Genomic DNA, 20185 nt, shown 5'->3' with positions numbered 1-20185 from the left:
TTAAGGTTTCTATTTTGTTTCCGATTTCGCTGCATTTGTAGAATTAGGATTCATTATAGATTACAGTTTACGGGGATAGACACTCCTCCGACACGTTTCGGAGACTATGCATCCTTTGTCACAATGAAGGAGGATGCATAGCCCCCGAAATGCGTTGCAGTGTCTTGCCCCATTCCCTTTTGCACTACCTGACATCATGCCTATTGATGGTTTCCAGGTTGTAGTGCATTCCTTCTCACACTGCACAGAACTGAAAAGTACAGAACCACATGCAGTAAACAGATATATTACAATTCTACTGCGTTATTATTTATCCTACTTTCAGTAATTGGCCATCCTCCTCCCAGATCTGTGCTGCGGTTTGGGTGATGGAAGGAAGGTAAATTAAATGCAGATCACTTAGAAACCAAGGAAAAAGCATTATTCCTATGCTGTGATATCACCTTGTGCATTATCATACCCCTAAACTTTTGATAAATAAAACTTTTGAGAACCATGTATCTTCTCTTATCACATCACACATATTTGCTATTTCATGTTGGACTATCACATAAAATCGCAATAAAATACATTTAAGTTTGTGGGTGTAACATGAAAAAATGTGGAAAAGTTCAAGGGGCTATGAATACTTTTTCAAGGCACTGTATATATTGCACTGTCAGTTTGTCATTATTTTTGTGCTGTGACATGCCTTATCACTGTACTGTGGCATCATTATGTGCAGTATCCCTGTACTGTGACATCATTATGTGCAGTATCCCTGTACTGTGACATCATTATGTGCAGTATCACTGTACTGTGACATCATTATGTGCAGTATCCCTGTACTGTGACATCATTATGTGCAGTATCCCTGTACTGTGACATCATAATGTGCAGTATCCCTGTACTGTGACATCATTATGTGCAGTATCCCTGTACTGTGACATCATTATGTGCAGTATCCCTGTACTGTGACATCATATGTGCAGTATCCCTGTACTGTGACATCATAATGTGCAGTATCCCTGTACTGTGACATCATTAATGTGCAGTATCCCTGTACTGTGACATCATTATGTGCAGTATCCCTGTACTGTGACATCATTATGTGCAGTATCCCTGTACTGTGACATCATTATGTGCAGTATCCCTGTACTGTGACATCATAATGTGCAGTATCCCTGTACTGTGACATCATTATGTGCAGTATCCCTGTACTGTGACATCATTATGTGCAGTATCCCTGTACTGTGACATCATTATGTGCAGTATCCCTGTACTGTGACATCATTATGTGCAGTATCCCTGTACTGTGACATCATTATGTGCAGTATCCCTGTACTGTGACATCATTATGTGCAGTATCCCTGTACTGTGACATCATTATGTGCAGTATCCCTGTACTGTGACATCATAATGTGCAGTATCCCTGTACTGTGACATATTGCTGGATACATTATCACTGTACTATGACATCAATATCGCATTATCCAACTATGGTGACATTTTTTTTTTCATAAGTCAGCTGTAGCTTATCTGATTGCATTATCCCAGTACTGTGTCATCACTGTGGTATTATCTGTATGCTGTATGCTGTGTCATCACTGCGGTATTATCTGTATGCTGTGTCATCACTGCGGTATTATCTGTATCCTGTGTCATCACTGCGGTATTATCTGTATGCTGTATCACTACTGCGGCATTATCTGTATGTTGTATTACTACTGCAGCATTATCTGTATGCTGTATCACTACTGCAGCATTATCTGTATGCTGTGTCATCACTGTGGCATTATCTGTATGCTGTGTCATCACTGTGGCATTATCTGTATGCTGTATTACTACTGCGGCATTATCTGTATGCTGTGTCATCACTGCGGTATTATCTGTATGCTGTATCACTACTGCGGCATTATCTGTATGCTGTGTCATCACTGCGGCATTATCTGTATGCTGTGTCATCACTGTGGCATTATCTGTATGCTGTGTCATCACTGTGGCATTATCTGTATGCTGTATTACTACTGCGGCATTATCTGTATGCTGTGTCATCACTGCGGTATTATCTGTATGCTGTATCACTACTGCGGCATTATCTGTATGCTGTGTCATCACTGCGGCATTATCTGTATGCTGTGTCATCACTGCAGCATTATCTGTATGCTGTGTCATCACTGCGGTATTATCTGTATGCTGTATCACTACTGCAGCATTATCTGTATGCTGTGTCATCACTGCGGCATTATCTGTATGCTGTGTCATCACTGCAGCATTATCTGTATGCTGTATCACTACTGCAGCATTATCTGTATGCTGTATCACTACTGCGGCATTATCTGTATGCTGTATCATCACTGCAGCATTATCTGTATGTTGTATCATCACTGCGGTATTATCTGTATGCTGTGTCATCACTGCGGTATTATCTGTATGCTGTGTCATCACTGCGGTATATCTGTATGCTGTGTCATCACTGTGGCATTATCTGTATGCTGTGTCATCACTGCAGCATTATCTGTATGCTGTGTCACTACTGCAGTATTATCTGTATGCTGTGTCATCACTGCAGTATTATCTGTATGCTGTATCACTACTGCAGCATTATCTGTATGCTGTATCACTACTGCGGTATTATCTGTATGCTGTGTCATCACTGCAGTATTATCTGTATGCTGTATCACTACTGCAGCATTATCTGTATGCTGTGTCATCACTGCAGCATTATCTGTATGCTGTATCACTACTGCGGCATTATCTGTATGCTGTATCACTACTGCGGTATTATCTGTATGCTGTGTCATCACTGCAGTATTATCTGTATGCTGTATCACTACTGCAGCATTATCTGTATGCTGTGTCATCACTGCAGTATTATCTGTATGCTGTATCACTACTGCAGCATTATCTGTATGCTGTGTCATCACTGCAGTATTATCTGTATGCTGTATCACTACTGCAGCATTATCTGTATGCTGTGTCATCACTGCAGCATTATCTGTATGCTGTATCACTACTGCAGCATTATCTGTATGTTGTATCACTACTGCGGTATTATCTGTATGCTGTGTCATCACTGTGTGCATTATCAATATGCTTTGACATCACTGTGTGCATTACCTGTATGCTTTGACATAACAGCGTGCAGGAGAGACTGGCATAACGCTGATAATGGTCATGGGACAGAGGGGAGCAATTTAAAAAAAAAGATCGTTTTACCTTCCCATTCACAAATCACTTTGTGTGTATAACAGTTTTACAGTATGTCACTTGAATGTCAAGTAAATATGGGGAATATGGGTTTTGTATGTATTCTTGAAATATAGTAGAAATACCATGACAACCATAAATACTTGTCTCTCTTATGCAAAAAATATATATTTTTTTGCAGACTTTATACCTTTACATTATTATTATTATTGTTTTGATTATTTTCTGTAGTCTCTGCCAAAATCATATGTTTCACTGTTGTACTTTATTAGTAGTTTCATGTACCGGTTAATTTGTTTTGCACAGAAAATCAATAACCTGTCACAGCTACGTGGGGAGATTGCATCTATGCATGTTACCGTTCCTCTGGCCATGTTCTGTTTGGATGCATTGTGTCTCAATGAGGATCTCTGTGTCAGAGCCCAAAAGCTGAAGGATCGTCTGGTTCAGTTTGAAGTGGATGAAAACAGGCAGCTCAATAAGAGGTGAGATCTGGAGGTTTCATTTGACCAATCAGCTTGGAAGGGCACCAGAGTTCATAGCGGAAACCCATACAAGCAAAGGAAGATCATACACCCACCCTACAGATGTCGCTACAGGTTGGATTAAAACCTGTGAGCCCAGTGCTAAGTACCAAGCCTTTATGCTAGCTAAGATAGTATTAAAGGGGTTGTCTCGCTTCTACAAATGGCATTTATCATGCAGATAGTTAATACAAGGCACTTACTAATGTATTGTGATTGTCCATATTGCCTCCTTGGCTGGCTTGATTTATTTTTCCATCACATTATACACTACTCATTTCCATGATTGCGACCACCCTGCAATCCAGCAGCGGTGGTCGTGCTTTCACACTATAATCCCTTCACTGGCTCCCCATTGCCCAACGAATTCACTTCAAAGTACTTACAAATACATACAAGGCCGTCCATAACCTGTCCCCTCCCTACATCTCTGAGCTAATTTCCCGATACACCCCCACACGCACTCTCCGATCCTCACAAGACCTCCTTCTCTCCTCTCCTCTTATTGCCTCTTCCCACAATCGACTCCAGGATTTCTCCCGTGCATCCCCCATACTCTGGAACTCGCTATCCCAACATATAAGACTCTCACCTACAGTGGAATCCTTCAAAAGAAACCTGAAAACCCACCTCTTCAGACAAGCCTACAACCAGTGACCCTGCTGCCTCTATACCGCCATGACCAACTCAACCCGCACCTACTGTGTCCTTCTCCCATACCATGTAGATTGTAAGCCCTCACGGGCAGGGCCCTCTCTCCTTCTGTACCAGTTTGTAACTCATCTTGTTTATGATTAGTACAATTGTCTGTTATGTATGTGCACCCCTTATCATATGTACAGCGCTATGGAATGAATGGCGCTTAAATAATAAATAATAATAATAATAATAATAGTAAAAGGCACCAGCCTATGTGTACTCCCCCGGTCCCAGCCACCAGAGAGAGCGGCACTTTTTTCTATAGTGTGCAAGCACGACCACTGCTGCTGGATTGCAGGGCGGTCGTAACCTCTGGATACGAGCAGTGTATAATGCAATCAAAAAATACATCAAGCCAGCAAAGGAGACAATATGGACAATCACAATACATTAGTAAGTGCCTTGTATTAACTTTCTCTACATGATAAATGCCATTTGATGAAGTGAGACAACCCCTTTAATATTACTATCATAAGTACCTTCAAAATGGTACTCATTAAGCATCCTCCTTTGGACACCAGTTTACATTGTATGTAGGTTTATATTATCAGAGAATGGAAACACATCACGTTGTATGCCTCCGTTTGACATATAAGTTAGAATAAAAAGGATACAAAAACACAGCACACCACTTTCTTGTATCCTGCAGAGTCCGGTAAAAAAAAAAAACGTATACTTTTTTTTATAATGGAACTCTGTGGTTGAAGGATGCCACTGTTTGGCATCAGTCTGAGGCATCTGTTTAACGTATACGTTAAACAGATTGGAAAAGTTGGCAAACCTGGTGATGTTGGGGGGAACAATCTGAAGTGTATCATGGCCTCCTGACTCTCCACCGACAGGTGATGTTGGGGGGAAAAAAGGATTGGGCATGCTGAAGGTTTAATGCCAGATCCTTTTGTTAGAGGTGTCTGCCAGCAGCTTACTACTCTTTTCCCACTGGCGACACGTGTATGCGGCCAAACCAAACATACATACATATGGCGATTTGCTGTTGACTCAGCGAGCATTGGGCCAAGAGCTGTTGAAGATGTCTGGGCACCTTTAAACTGGCCAAAAACATTTGTTCGTCCAATAGCTATTTCTCCAGATCCCCCTAGCCGCACATGCATATGTAGTGAATGGGGTGAGATGAGAAAGCTGCCGTCAGTCTCTTTTGGCAGCAGCTTATCTCCCTGCTGATAAAAAGGATCGAGGAATTGAATCCAATGTGCCTAATCCTTATCTCCCCCATCAGCCACCTGGGAAGAGTTGTGGAGCCACCCTAAACATTGGATGATTGTCCAAACCCACCAAAATCCACGGGGTCAGCCAGTGCACATCTAATATGTACTGCCGGCTTTAGAATGTCCAATATCAGATTACAGGATAGTTCCTGTGCAAAGATAACAAATCCCAGAAATCAAATGTTCCGCATATTCTCCATGCACTGGACCAGCAGGGAATGCTGAGAAATTTCAGCTTTGAAGCTTGCAGGAGCTCTGTGAAAACTGAAAGCTGCAATTCAAGGATGGACATTTTTATTGGCCTCCAAGGGATCCATTTTTGTAACTGCTCTGTAATGAGTCGTTTATAGCATTTCCAAGATTCACAGTGTTTGATAAAAATGTATAGTCGACGGCTACATCAGTGACATTTGTTTTCCTTTCATGTTATCATTTGCTCCATGGACTGCGGTAAGGTAGGTACCTTTTAGACTTGTTAGCTGTGCGTAGGTTTATTTGATCTAACATGACAGCAGAGTGTTACTTTATATATAGTTCGATGCCGTGTCCTTTCATTAACATGCGAGTAAAAACATTTCAAAATGAAGCGCACTTGGGAAACTTCTTCTTATACTGTGTGCTGAGCGCACAGGTTATTTGATAAGTCAATTGGAAAGCGCCATTTTTTAAACAGACTTTTAGTGATTCTCACATATATACAGTGGGGAAAATAAGTATTTGATACACTGCCAAGTATACAAGTTTTCTCAACTCCAAAGAATGGAGAGGTCTGTAATTTTTATCGTAGATTCACTTCAACTGTGAGAGACAGAATCTAAATAAAAATCCAGAAAATCACATTGTATGATTTTGAAATAATGAATTTGCATTTTATTGCATGAAACAAGTATTTGATCACCTACGAACCAGCAAGAATTCTGGTCCTCACAGACATGTTCGTTTTTCTTTAAGAAGCCCTCCTACTCTGCACTCGTTACCTGTATTAATTGCGCCTGTTTGAACTTGTTACCTGTATAAAAGACATCTGTCCACACACTCAATCAATCACACTCCAACCTCTCCACCATGGCCAAGACCTAAGAGCTGTCTAAGGACACCAGGGACAAAATTGTAGACCTGCACAAGGCTGGGATGGGCTACAGGACAACAGGCAAGCAGCTTGTTGAGAAGGCAACAACTGTTGGCGCAATTTTTAGAAAATGGAAAAAACACAAGATGACTGTCAATCTTCCTCGTTCATGGGGTTCCATGCAAGATCTCGCCTCGTGGGGTAAGGTTGATGCTGAGAAAGGTCAGAAATCAGGCCAGAACTACACGGGAGGACCTGGTCAGTGACCTAAAGAGAGCTGGGACCACAGTCTCAAAGATTACCGTTAGTAACACACTACGCCGTCATGGATTAAAATCCTGCAGGGCACACAAGGTCCCCCTGCTCACACCAGCTTATGTCCAGACCCATTTGAAGTTCGCGAATGACCATCTGGATGATCCAGAGGAGATATGGGAGAAGGTCATTGGTCAGATGAGACCAAAATAGAACTTTTTGGTATCAACTCCACTTGCCGTGTTTGGAGGAAGAAGATGAGTACAACCCCAAGAACACTGTCCCAACCGTGAAGCACGGGGGTGGAAACATCATACTTTGGGGTGCTTTTCTGCAAAGGAGACAGGACGACTGCACCGTATTGAAGGGAGGATGGATGGGGCCATGTATCACAAGATTTTGGCCAAAACCTTTTTCCCTCAGTAAGAGCATTGAAGATGGGTCGTGGCTGGGGCTTCCAGCATGACAATGACCCGAAACACACAGCCAAAGCAAATAAGGAGTGGCTCCATAAGAAGTATTTCAAGGCCCTGGAGTGGCCTACCCAGTCTCCAGACCTGAAGCCAATCAAAAATCTTTGGAGAGAGCGGAAACTCGAGGTAGCCCAACGACAGCCCTAAAAACCTGAAAGATCTGGAGAAGATTTGTATGGAAGAGTGGGCCTACATCCCTGCTGCAGTGTGTGCAAACTTGGTCAAGAACTACAGGAAGCGTCATACAATGTGACTTTTCTGGATTTTTTTTTAGATTCTGTCTCTCACAGTTGAAGTGTACCTACGGTAAAAAAATTACAGACCTCTATATTCGCTATAGGTGGGAAAACTTGCAAATTCACCAGTGTATTAAATACAGATTTTCCCCACGGTAAATTCACTGGTGGGAAATGTACTAAATTGAATGTGTCATCAGCAAATGACCTGTTGTTTAAATCATCATTTTCATTTTTTGTTTAGAATTTTGATGAGTTCTTTTTTAAATTTTCCATGTTACTATCTACAGTATAGTTAAAGAGAATCTGTCACTACATACCTTGACGTCCAGCCAAATGAATTGCTAGGTGTGCGCTGGCCCCCTAAATAAAAGGCTCTTTCTCCCATCCAGGTCCTTGCCTGCGTTTCAGAGAAATGTATTTTTTTCCTCATATGCAAATTTACAGCTCAGGCGTCACCATTGCACTGTAAGCCACGTTCTTTTATTCTGGCCATCCCCCTTCCTTCCCGCTGTCTTAAATGACAGGGCCAGGCATGTGTTGTCTCGCCTCGCCCTGTGTTACTGCGCATGTGGTGTCGCTCCAGTGTTCAGTGCGAGCACAGTACAGCCCTACGGTTTGCCAGGGCTGAAGTCATCTTTACTGCGCATGCATGCACTATCGTTTCAGGAATTGGTGCAGCAGCGCACGCACACGCACTGCAAAAGCTGCAGGATTTTAGATTTTTTTTTTTCAATCTAGATAGTGACATGGCTAGGGAGCTGGCATAGTTTTCTGGTGCACATGTTGTTAAATGAGTTGGCTCCCCTCCTCCCGCTCATCCCCTGCCTACTTTTGGCGAGGGAGTTAGAAACATGCAGAAGGCCACAATTTTGGGTCAAAACGGTGTCTGAACCAAAAATTGCAAAATTTGTTCACCAGAAAACTGGATGCAAAGATGAGACATTCCCCATTGCATTCATCTATTAAAGGGCTTTTCCATAATGATGACATATCCTTTTAATAGCTAATCAATTTCAGATCAGTGGAGGTCCGACTCTCGGCACCCCATCAGTAAGCTGTCTGTAGGGCTGAAGCCGTCTTCTTGCTGTCCTGTGACGTCATGTTCTTTCATGTTTTTTCTACAGCTCAGTCCGGGGGAAGACGCTGACAGTAGAGAGCCTCTGTGCCAAAGTGTATGGGACCCTTGCTTCTTAATTTATCAAGGATAAGGGGCTCATCAAAGTGCTTACTATGACTTTCAAGTTCCTCCCTTATCTGATATATCAGAATCTTGGTGTCCATTTTGATATTGGTATGGGCCTTCTTGCCTATAGGGTCAATTGTATGTCCGCCCTTGCTCAGTCCCATTCAAGAGAATGGGATTGAGATGCAATGCCAGCTATAGCCACTACAGATTATACAGCGCTGTGCCACAGCCCCTTCAAACATCTGATTGGGGGTGCTGCTGGGAGACTGACCTCTACCTCTCTGATATTAAAGGGAACCTGTCACCTGGATTTTGTGTATAGAGCTGAGGACATGGGTTGCTAGATGGCCGCTAGCACATCCGCAATACCCAGTCCCCATAGCTCTGTGTGCTTTTATTGTGTATAAAAAAACGATTTGATACATATGCAAATTAACCTGAGAGGAGTCAGAGCTTGAAAATATGACTCTTCTCTGGTCACACAAGTAAGATATGACTCTTTTATGTTAATTAGCATATGTATCAAATCTTTTTTTTTACACAATAAAAGCACACAGAGCTATGGGGACTGGGTATTACGGATGTGCTAGCGGCCATCTAGCAACCCATGTCCTCAGCTCTATAGACAAAATCCTGATGACAGGTTCCCTTTAATGATCTATTCTAAGGATACTGTATGTTCTTTCAGAGTTAGAGCTGCTGTCATAAGACAACCCCTCTAATGGAGATGCTATAATAGTAGCTGTATGGTACTGTTTTTACCGACCACACTAAATGGGCTTTTTACTTTTGTCTTGCTAGTATTTGTTTGAAGTACAGCAGAATAGCAGACAGAGTCAGCGAGGTGCCAGCAACCACTGAAGATCTGGTGGCTCTTGCTGACTTCTTGAGGACCTCAAGTGATGTCACCGTTTATAAACTGAAGGATGAGATTTCAGAGGCTGCAAGTCGATTAGCGTTTCTTCTGGATTACGCAACTCTTCACTGTAAGTATTAGATCACAACAACGGTTTGTGTCTGTTCTTCCTTGACTTTACAAAGAAGCTATCCCACCATAAGAACTTATCGCCTATCCTCACGATTGCTCAGACCCACACAAATCACAAAATAGAGTCCCTAAGTCACTGGAGTAAAGGGAGCGACAGTTATGTATGCGCACTGGCACATCATTGAACTTTTGAGATGGCCAAAGAGAAGCTGAGAGCAGACCCAGAGCCAGAATAGTTCCTTTGACCGGATAGGTGATATGTAGGTGTTCCTTTAGTGAGACCTGTCATCATGAAAAGTGCAATGTAAGGTACACGTACCGTGTTATAGAGCAGAAGCACCTGAGCAGACTGATACATAGTTTTCATGGGAAAAGATTCAGTAAAACTTGTAATTTGTTCATTAAAATTCCTGCTCATTCTGGGCTTTGAAGTCAAGAAAACGGCCCTATCAGTGATTGACAGCTATCTGTATACACAGCCATAGAGAGAAGGCTGTCAATCACTGATAGGACCGCCTCCTCATAGAGGGAAGGCTGTCAATCACTGATGGGACCTCCTTCTCATACAAACGGGATTCCAAACAAGTTGGGACACTATACAAATCGTGAATAAAAACTGAATGCAATGATGTGGAGGTGCCAACCTCTAATATTTTATTCAGAATAGAACATAAATCACGGAACAAAAGTTTAAACTGAGAAAATGTACCATTTTAAGGAAAAAATATGTTGAATCAGAATTTCATGGTGTCAACAAATCCCCCAAAAAGTTGGGACAAGGCCATTTTCACCACTGTGTGGCATCTCCCTTCTTCTTACAACACTCAACAGACGTCTGGGGACCGAGGAGACCAGTTTCTCAAGTTTAGAAATAGGAATGCTCTCCCATTCTTGTCTAATACAGGCCTCTAACTGTTCAATCGTCTTGGGCCTTCTTTGTTGCACCTTCCTCTTTATGATGCCAAATGTTCTCTATAGGTAAAAGATCTGGACTGCAGACTGGCCATTTCAGTACCCGGATCCTTCTCCTACGCAGCCATGATGTTGTGATTGATGCAGAATGTGGTCTGGCATTATCTTGTTGAAAAATGCAGGGTCTTCCCTGAAAGAGATGACGTCTGGATGGGAGCATATGTTGTTCTAGAACCTGAATATATTTTTCTGCATTGATGGTGCCTTTCCAGACATGCAAGCTGCCCATGCCACACGCACTCATGCAACCCCATACCATCAGAGATGCAGGCTTCTGCACTGAGCGTTGATAACAACTTGGGTTGTCCTTGTCCTCTTTGGTCCGGATGACATGGCGTCCCAGATTTCCAAAAAGAACTTCGAATCGTGACTCGTCTGACCACAGAACAGTCTTCCATTTTGCCACACTCCATTTTAAATGATCCCTGGCCCAGTAAAAACGCCTGAGCTTGTGGATCTTGCTTAGAAATGGCTTCTTCTTTGCACTGTAGAGTTTCAGCTGGCAACGGCGGATGGCACGGTGGATTGTGCTCACTGACAATGGTTTCTGGAAGTATTCCTGAGCCCATTCTGTGATTTCCTTTACAGTAGCATTCCTGTTTGTGGTGCAGTGTCGTTTAAGGGCCCGGATATCACGGGCATCCAGTATGGTTTTATGGCCTTGACCCTTACGCACAGAGATTGTTCCAGATTCTCTGAATCTTCGGATGATGTTATGCACAGTTGATGATGATAGATGCAAAGTCTTTGCAATTTTTCGCTGGGTAACACCTTTCTGATATTGCTCCACTATCTTTCTGCGCAACATTGTGGGAATTGGTGATCCTCTACCCATCTTGGCTTCTGAGAGACACTGCCACTCTGAGAAGCTCTTTTTATACCCAATCATGTTGCCAATTCACCTAATTTGTGTTAATTGGTCTTCCAGCTCTTCGTTATGCTCAAATTTACTTTTTCCAGCCTCTTATTGCTACTTGTCCCAACTTTTTTGGGATTTGTTGACACCGTGAAAATTTGAATCAACGTATTTTTCCTTTAAAATGATACATTTACTCGGATTAAACCTTTGATCTTTCATCTACGTTCTATTACAAATAAAATATTGCCATCTCCACATCATTGCATTCAGTTTTTATTCACAATTTGTTTAGTGTCCCAACTTTTTGGGAATCCGGTTTGTAGAGGGAAGGCTGTCAGTCACTGATAGGACCGCCTCCTCATAGAGGGAAGGCTGTCAATCACTGATAGGACCGCCTCCTCATAGAGGGAAGGCTGTCAATCACTGATAGGACCTCCTCCTCATAGAGGGAAGGCTGTCAGTCACTGATAGGACCGCCTCCTCATAGAGGAAAGGCTGTCAATCACTGATAGGACCTCCTCCTCATAGAGGGAAGGCTGTCAGTCACTGATAGGACCTCCTCCTCATAGAGGGAAGGCTGTCAGTCACTGATGGGACCGCCTCCTCATAGAGGGAAGGCTGTCCATCACTGATAGGACCTCCTCCTCATAGAGGGCAGGCTGTCAATCACTGATAGGATCACCTCCTCATAGAGGGAAGGCTGTCAATCACTGATAGGACCTCCTTCTCATAGAAGGAAGGCTGTCAATCACTGATAAGACCGCCTCCTTCACTTCAACGCCCAGAATGAGCAAGAATTTGAATGAATAAAACATAAGTTTTACTGACCCTTTTCCAATAAATCTATATACCACTCTTCTCAGCTCCTCCTGCTCTATAACATGCTGCCTACAGTTTAAACACCATTTTCAACATGACAGGTTGCCTTTAATACAATCTTTTCAATAAACTTTTGTGGTGATGTGTACAGTATAAGTGCTGGGAGGCGTGTATATCCCACCCAGATACCTCAGCTGTGTGAAATAACTGAAATCCCAAAAGATTCAGTGGTTTCAGCAGAGTGTAGGTTGCTGAGACAGTTTTGTCTAGATGTTGTTCTGGACTGGATTTCATGTGGACTGGGGGATAGGTTTGGTAGTGGGATCTGCCAGTCCACACCCTTCCACTACATGTATTGTATTTTGCCAGAGGTGATCGCAGGTGAGGCCTGCTGCTGTAATCAACCCTCTGTGTATGACTTTGGGGGAGAAAGACTGAGGAAGCCTGAGAGGCTTTGTGTGCTCTCAGCTAGGAGGGCTGAGCAGCCAATAGGCTTTGTAAAGCCTGAAGTTTGGGAGGCCCAGCGACGCCTACAAAAAGAGAGTCGCACGGTCAGAGTTGGGAGGACTTCTGGACCATCTCCCCCCCCCCAAGGATGTTGGTGTGGTGACAGCCTGGAGGCTGCTGGACCGTATATGGCTGAGGAAGCCGGATCTAATCCCGCGTGTGAACGGCGCTCTATAGGTGAAGTAGAGACAACACGTGTCTTAGGTAGAACCCAGACAGGAAGGTGTTTATTTTCAATGTTTATGTGTGTGATGGTGCTGAAGTTCCAGAATAAAGCACCTTTTGGACTTGTACCCCGTTGTCAGAGGAGAAGTCTGTAATTGCTACCCCCTGAGAGAGAGCGATACACCTTGTTGAAACAATGGTATCTTTACAAAAATATAATACAATATAAACTGAAATGGGACCAATGAGATCATAGGGTAGCTTTATCTAAATGCTTCCTGCTCACCCTAATTAAATTATTGGGCTAATGGAGGGGTCTCTGTAATACTAACCCATCCAATCACATGTTCTATTTGATGGTTTTAAAAGATCCTGCATACTGTGCCATCAGCTGGATCAGTTACAGGGACAGCCAAAGTGTTGTAGATGCAGAAGGTACTTTAGCATTTGGGTGATTGTCAGGAAAACCATGTGGCAGATTGGGCATGCAGTAAAGATGATCTGTGTACCTAAAGGTGGCTTTACACGGCCCGATTGTTGGGCAGATTATCGCTACGAACACTTATTCCCAATAATCTGCCCATGTAAAGGTGCTGCCGATCACCCGGTGAAAGATACCACAAACAATGAATCTGAGGATGAGCAATAGTAAATGCAGCGGTCTCCTCCACTGAAGAGCATCCATTACTTTGGGAAGGAACGCCTCCTTCCCAACAATTGCTTCATTGGATCGCGTTAACTGGCCTTTACTCACCATCCTCATAAAGATTGACATCCTCCCTGGCTTGCATACTGGTAGTCATAAGTGTATACAGTATGCCTGCACACTGATGCTGATGAACAGTACTCTTCTGCCCAGACACAATGCAGCTGTATGAGGACAAGCGATCACAAATGCGATCCCTTGTCCTCATGCTATGGAGGTGATCACTGCATGTAACCGCAGCGCTTTACCTCCACTAAATGAGCCGCCATAAGTTGGCAAGGAACGCTTCCTTCCCGACAACCAGCTTCTCCTTACCCCATCTAAATTCACATTAAGTGTGTCAGTCACTGATAGCTGTACACGGGGAGATTTTATCAGTGATTGATAGCATTCTCTGTGTAAGTGTGTATACAGAGATAGCGGTCAGTCCCCGATAGCTGTACAAGGGGAGGAGTTATCAGTGATTGATAGCATTCTCTGTGTAAGTGTGTATACAGAGATAGCGGTCAGTCCCCGATAGCTGTACACGGGGAGGAGTTATCAGTGATTGATAGCATTCTCGGTGTAAGTGTATATACAGAGATAGCTGTCAGTCACTCATAGATGTGCATGGGGAGGTGTTATCAGTGATTGATAGCATCCCCTGTGTAAGTATGTATACAGAGATGGCTGTCAGTCCCTGATAGCTGTACACGGGGAGGAGTTATCAGTGATTGATGGCATTCTCTGTGTAAGTGTGTATACAGAGATAGCGGTCAGTCCCCAATAGCTGTACACGGGGGAGGGGTATCAGTGATTGATAGCATTCTCGGTGTAAGTGTATATACAGAGATAGCTTTCAGTCACTGATAGATGTGCATGGGGAGGTGTTATCAGTGATTGATAGCATTCTCTGTGTAAGTGTGTATACAGAGATAGCTGTCAGGTCACTGATAGCTGTACACAGAGGAGGGGTATCAGTGATTTAATAGTATTCCCTGCTCGTTCGTTAGCGATCATCTGGCACGCAACCGTCTACCCGTGTAATACAGCCCTAGGTGTGTACACAGCGATAGCTGTCAGTCACTGATATCACCTCCGTGAACAATAAGATCAGAAATAGCAGAGACAAAAATGAATAAATTACGGTAATACGTTTTCCTGAATCATTTCCCACAAAACTGTATCAATCTGCTCAGCTCCTCCTGCTCTGTGACCTGCTTCCTCCAGATTGCACTGCATTTCATGATGACAGCTTCTCTTTTATGCCTTCAGTATTTATAGTATATTCTCTGCACCTCATGCTGATTTTCCATATCATGGCCTTTTCCATACCTCTTTCTAATCATAATATTTGCAGAATAAATGTTTACAGTAATTCAAGCTAATAAATTATGGATTTATGGACTTGGCATTTCAGGGTGTTTCTATATAGGTACCACCGACCACCCGAGGCATACCTGCCGGAGGACGTAAGCTTACTAGCCGACCTTGTCCTTATACATTATTCAGATACTAAAATCTGTCTTTATACAATTGTCGCTGCGGTTGACCTTTCTGTATGCTTTTATTTATTTTTGTACATGGCTTTTTCATTGATGGGACGACCAACACCTACCGATCTACTAGTGTAGAGTATAGAATGATATGGAGTTTAATAATTGAATGTCCACCGCTGAATATCATTTTATATCTCTAACTAGATCTAAAATTCTGTAATGTTAGATTTGATAATAAATATCTATAGGTATCGAAGCTCCATTTTTCTGTTAACACCCATAGAACAACAGAAACGATACCACACTTAATGATGAAATAGGGAAACATCTTTATTATAACATGATTGACAAAAATACAATAAAAGTAAAAGGGTAACCTTACATGTTAGAAAAGCTGTACCCCGAGATCCTATCTCTGTCTATCACACAGTTATGCACAATGCCATTTGGAACCTACAATGAGTATCTGGCTCCATGCAACAGTACTAGACAGCCATAATAATACCATATAATAGGTCCAAAAATGGGATGAAAGCAGAATAGAAAATAAATGTCACCCATCAACCCCCTTGCAGCAATAAATCCTACAGAGCAAACTAAGTGCAGACTAAAGTAAGGTAACAGACCCAAGGATCCTGGGACCAGCAACACCCTGACCAACACCTCAGAGCTCCAAATCCCAGGATTCCCTTTTCACATAAATGATAACATTCGTCTTCCTGCAGTCATTGCTAGGTAGAGCTTAGTGCGCATGGCTCCCATTGAACTCACTGATAACTGCAGTAAGTTCCTAAGGCTTCCTTCAGATCCCCGTTTAGCATGCCGTACTGTTCCAGCATGGGAACAGAAAACAGAGTGCAAGTAAAAAATGGATCCATTGCATGACGGACTCCAACAGTGTCTGATTGAACGCCGAGAGGTGATGCGGACTTTTTAGTTTTGTGTGAGTCATGGTGCTCCTACCTGGATACCGTCAATCCCCAGGGTTAGGCTCCGGAGCAATAAAGGGGAGAGTTGTAGTAGGTGGAGAATAAGTCAAGGGCAGACTTTATCGAGTTCAACAGCTTCACTTGAATAAATTTGCATCCAGACAATATTCGGTCTTTCTCTTGGTTCCAGCAGGTTTTGGGGTAAACTTGCAGGCAAACTGGGATACATTGCTTTCTCTGTCTGCTCTGCTAAAGAAAAAGCAAGCAAAAGGGGTGCCTTTGGCTGATAACCCCCTCATGATACTCTGTCTCTTAATCTGTAGTGATGGTGCTCTATGAGCTGCTTCCCTTGGGAGACTCCTGCTGCGAAAGGGGCGGAAATTCCCCTCACTGCGCCATGACTTGACTCTTCTGCTTCCAACTCTAGTCTTGACTAGACTAGAACTAACTATAGCTTCCTGCTACCCTCCCTTGGTAGGAAGCAGTTAATAGCCCACTTCTGCCCAAAAGGGGGAGAATGGAATGGTAAGTTCCATTCTATCTAAAGATCTGTCTCTGCCAGATACACTGACACCTGCTGGTAAACCAGGCACATTACATGAATATAACAGTTTCATAACAATATTATAAATGGCACAGGTGTAAGAGGACCTGGAGTAAATACACAGATGACATTACTGGTTAGCCATTAGAGACAGTAGCAGGGTGTAGGAATCGTAGTGCCCGCTCTGGGCCACTACAGAACCCATTAACTATAATGATGTCCGCCTGTCATTTTACTGGACAAAGTATTATGGCATGCTGCACTTTTTTGTCCTGGATTTTTGGCAGAGTTTGTAACAGAGCCTTCAGCGCAATTGTGAACATAGCCTATGGCTTCATGCACATGCCTGGATCATGCACGGATCTATAAGATACGGATACCTTCCGTATGCATTCCGCATTTTTCTCACTACCATCAATAAGATGGATTTCTTTCGTCTGCAATACCAGCTAGGTTAGGACATGTTCTATAATTTGCAGAACAGCCACACAAATCCTGAAAAAACGCAGACGTGTTCATGGCCCCTTAAAAATGTATAGATGAGAAAAGTATGGTTGTGCGCATGAGGCTTTAGATTCCCCTTGTGGTTGCCAGCAGCCAGAATTTTTGTTTGTATGGCCATACAGATAATAAACACTGTAATACCTATAAAGATATTAATGCGATTGGTATGTTGGTCCTACAGCTAATTATTTACCGAGGTTGATATTCATTTTAATCTTTTTTATGTTTTTGGCTAGCAGACACGCACTTTATTGGTTTGTGCACATTTTATGCTGCAGCATTAATCTCATGTACCTTTTGCTCTGCACTTGTTAAATTTTGTGCAGAAAAAATATTAAAGCAGTGATAATAAAATATACATTCATCTGGCACCAGAGGCTATTCTGTGTCAAAATCCATGTAAAATCCGCTTGTATTCCATGGGGCTAATCATTGCTAATTGCTGCAGCAAAAAAATCTAAGGGTCAGCCACAAATTCTGCTGTGGATATTTTCATCAGAAATATCTGCAATGTGAACATGCCCTTAGAGCTGTCTCTATGCAAGGGAAATCCATATCAGAAACTAGAATTATGTGATGAGCCACAAATATTTTATCTTTTTTTAAAAATCTATGACTATAAATCATAATTTATGATAGAAAGCATTTCCCCCCAACATAACAAAATTAGCAATACTAGGACACAGAGATTTTTTTTTTTTTTGTGTGTAATGTATCTCCTCTATTTAGAGGGCTTCTGTCGGCAGATTTGTCCCTATGACACTGGCTGACCTGTTACATGTGCGCTTGGCAGCTGAGGGCATCTGTGTTGGTCCCATGTTCATATGTACCCGCATTGCTGAGAAAAATGATGTTTTAATATATGCAAATGAGCCTCTAAGAGCAACGGGGGCGTTTCCATTACACCTAGAGGCTCAGCTCTCTCTGCAACTGCTGCGCCCTCTGCACTTTGATTGACTGGACCAGGTGTGATCACATTTAGACTGCCTGACCCTATCAATCAAAGTGCAGAGGGCGCAGCTGTTGCAGACAAAGAGAGAGAGCAGAGTCTCTAGGTGTAACGGCAACGCCCCCGTTGCTCCTAAAGGCTCATTTGAATACATGAAACATCATTTCTCAGCAATGCGGGCACATATAAACATGGGACCAACACAGATGCCTTCAGCTGCCAAGTGCACATGTAAGAAATCTTCTAACAGAACATTCTTTAACCGTTTCTTTGTTTAATGCTGGGTGACAACTATATATGTTTACTTACTGTCATATTTCATGCAGATGATGACCTGAAGCTGAACAGCACTGTATTTCATTGGCCAGAACAGATAGAAACCGTCTTTGAAGTCAATAACAGTCGTTTAATGGCCAGGAGAGACCAAGCTGAAGATGAGCTCCGGAAAAGGTAACGAGGATCAGGGTCTCTTTCTATATAATCAACGAGGCAATGGAGGTCAGCGAGGAAATGCAGCATGTTATTTCTGCCATGGATGTATATAGTGGTGAGGGTGACCAACAGAAAAGATTAACATGCAACATCCCCCCTTTGAGCGTTGGTCAAGAGCACCTCAAGGTCTACCACCTGTGTTTGCATCTAATCTTCTTTCATTGTCTTTGGGTTGAGTCCCTACACTCTTGTTTTCCGATAATATAGGACCTGGGAGCAAAGCCCTGCACGTGGTCTCATCATCCGGTAAAATAGGGGATGCACCCAACCTGCGTTGAACCTCCCCAGGTTTACCCCAATGTTCTAGCCTAAAATCATGTGCGGCTATGTGACTCATAGAGGGAATAATGAATAGGATTGTTCTGCGTTCATAAATTACAATGAGTGAAGAGTGGAAGTCAAGGGCATACATATCATCGAGGCTTGTGGATGCATTTGGGGCCCTTGGAAAGAAGTTGCCCCCGTCACTTTTCCTACTGGGTAGCGAGAACTTATACAGGACTTCCCTCTCTACGGGAACTTCATTATTAGCAAGCAAACAGACAGTTCATTTGGATTAATGGCCATGGAAAGGATGTGAAAAAGGTAAGGCTACTGTCACACCTGCGCTTCCCCTTTCCGCTATTGAGATCTGTCATAGGACCTCAATACTGGGGGAAAACACTTCAGCTTTGTCCCCATTCATTTTTAAAAACTGAAAGGGAACGGAGTGCACCAGAATGCATTCCGTTCCTTTTTATTGCGTTCCCATGACGCACACAAAAACGCTGCAAGCAGCATTTTTGAGTGTGTCCTGGGATGTGGAGCAAAATGGATCCGTCAGGACTCACAATGTATGGTAACGGATCTGTTTTCTCTGACACAAAAGAAAACGGATCCGTCCCCCATTGACTTACAATAGTTTTAGAAACCGATCCGTCATTTTCAACATAATACACCCGAATCCATTTATAACGGATGCAGACAGTTGTATTATCGTGACGGAAACGTTTTTGCTGATCCATAACGGATCCGACAAAAACACAGATGTGAAAGTAGCCTAACAGGCGCTTCTGTCCTAACAACTGGCACTATAAATGGGGGCCCATTTTCCTTCTCTGCTATGTATGCCACTATTGGAAGTTATAAAAGCACGGTAATAATTCTTTCTCAGTTCAAAGTTTTCTTATTACAGCAAAGTTTGCATTCCATTGAAATGAAAACTACAGCCCATATCCAGAAAAATAAATCAGATTTAACAAGAACCATGAGAGCACAATACCCTACACTGCAGATTAGGCAGAACATAGGCGCATATTGATGCAGAGGTAAAAAGACTGGATGAAATAGATTGACATGCCGTCGTGATCTGCCAAGTGTTCCAGCTGCATCTCAGCCTCATTTCCTAGTAATTTCTCTATACGCAATAACAAA

At 42.8% G+C, this 20185-nt stretch overlaps 1 protein-coding gene across 1 annotated transcript in view; it reads left to right on the top strand.

Moving 5' to 3' along the window:
• DNAH3 (dynein axonemal heavy chain 3) overlaps positions 1-20185 on the top strand; it is a 373397-nt gene that overhangs the window by 123461 nt on the left and 229751 nt on the right. Inside the window, exons 20-22 of the mRNA XM_044304498.1 lie at positions 3496-3674; positions 9662-9846; positions 18607-18730. Of these exons, the coding sequence (XP_044160433.1) occupies positions 3496-3674; positions 9662-9846; positions 18607-18730 (488 nt within the window). The remainder of the gene's footprint in view (positions 1-3495; positions 3675-9661; positions 9847-18606; positions 18731-20185) is intronic.

Source organism: Bufo gargarizans, chromosome 8 (genome assembly GCF_014858855.1).
Source record: "Bufo gargarizans isolate SCDJY-AF-19 chromosome 8, ASM1485885v1, whole genome shotgun sequence".
NCBI lineage: Eukaryota > Metazoa > Chordata > Amphibia > Anura > Bufonidae > Bufo > Bufo gargarizans.
The sequence above is the reverse complement of the archived record's forward strand: the minus strand, read 5'-3'. Positions and strand labels throughout refer to the sequence as shown.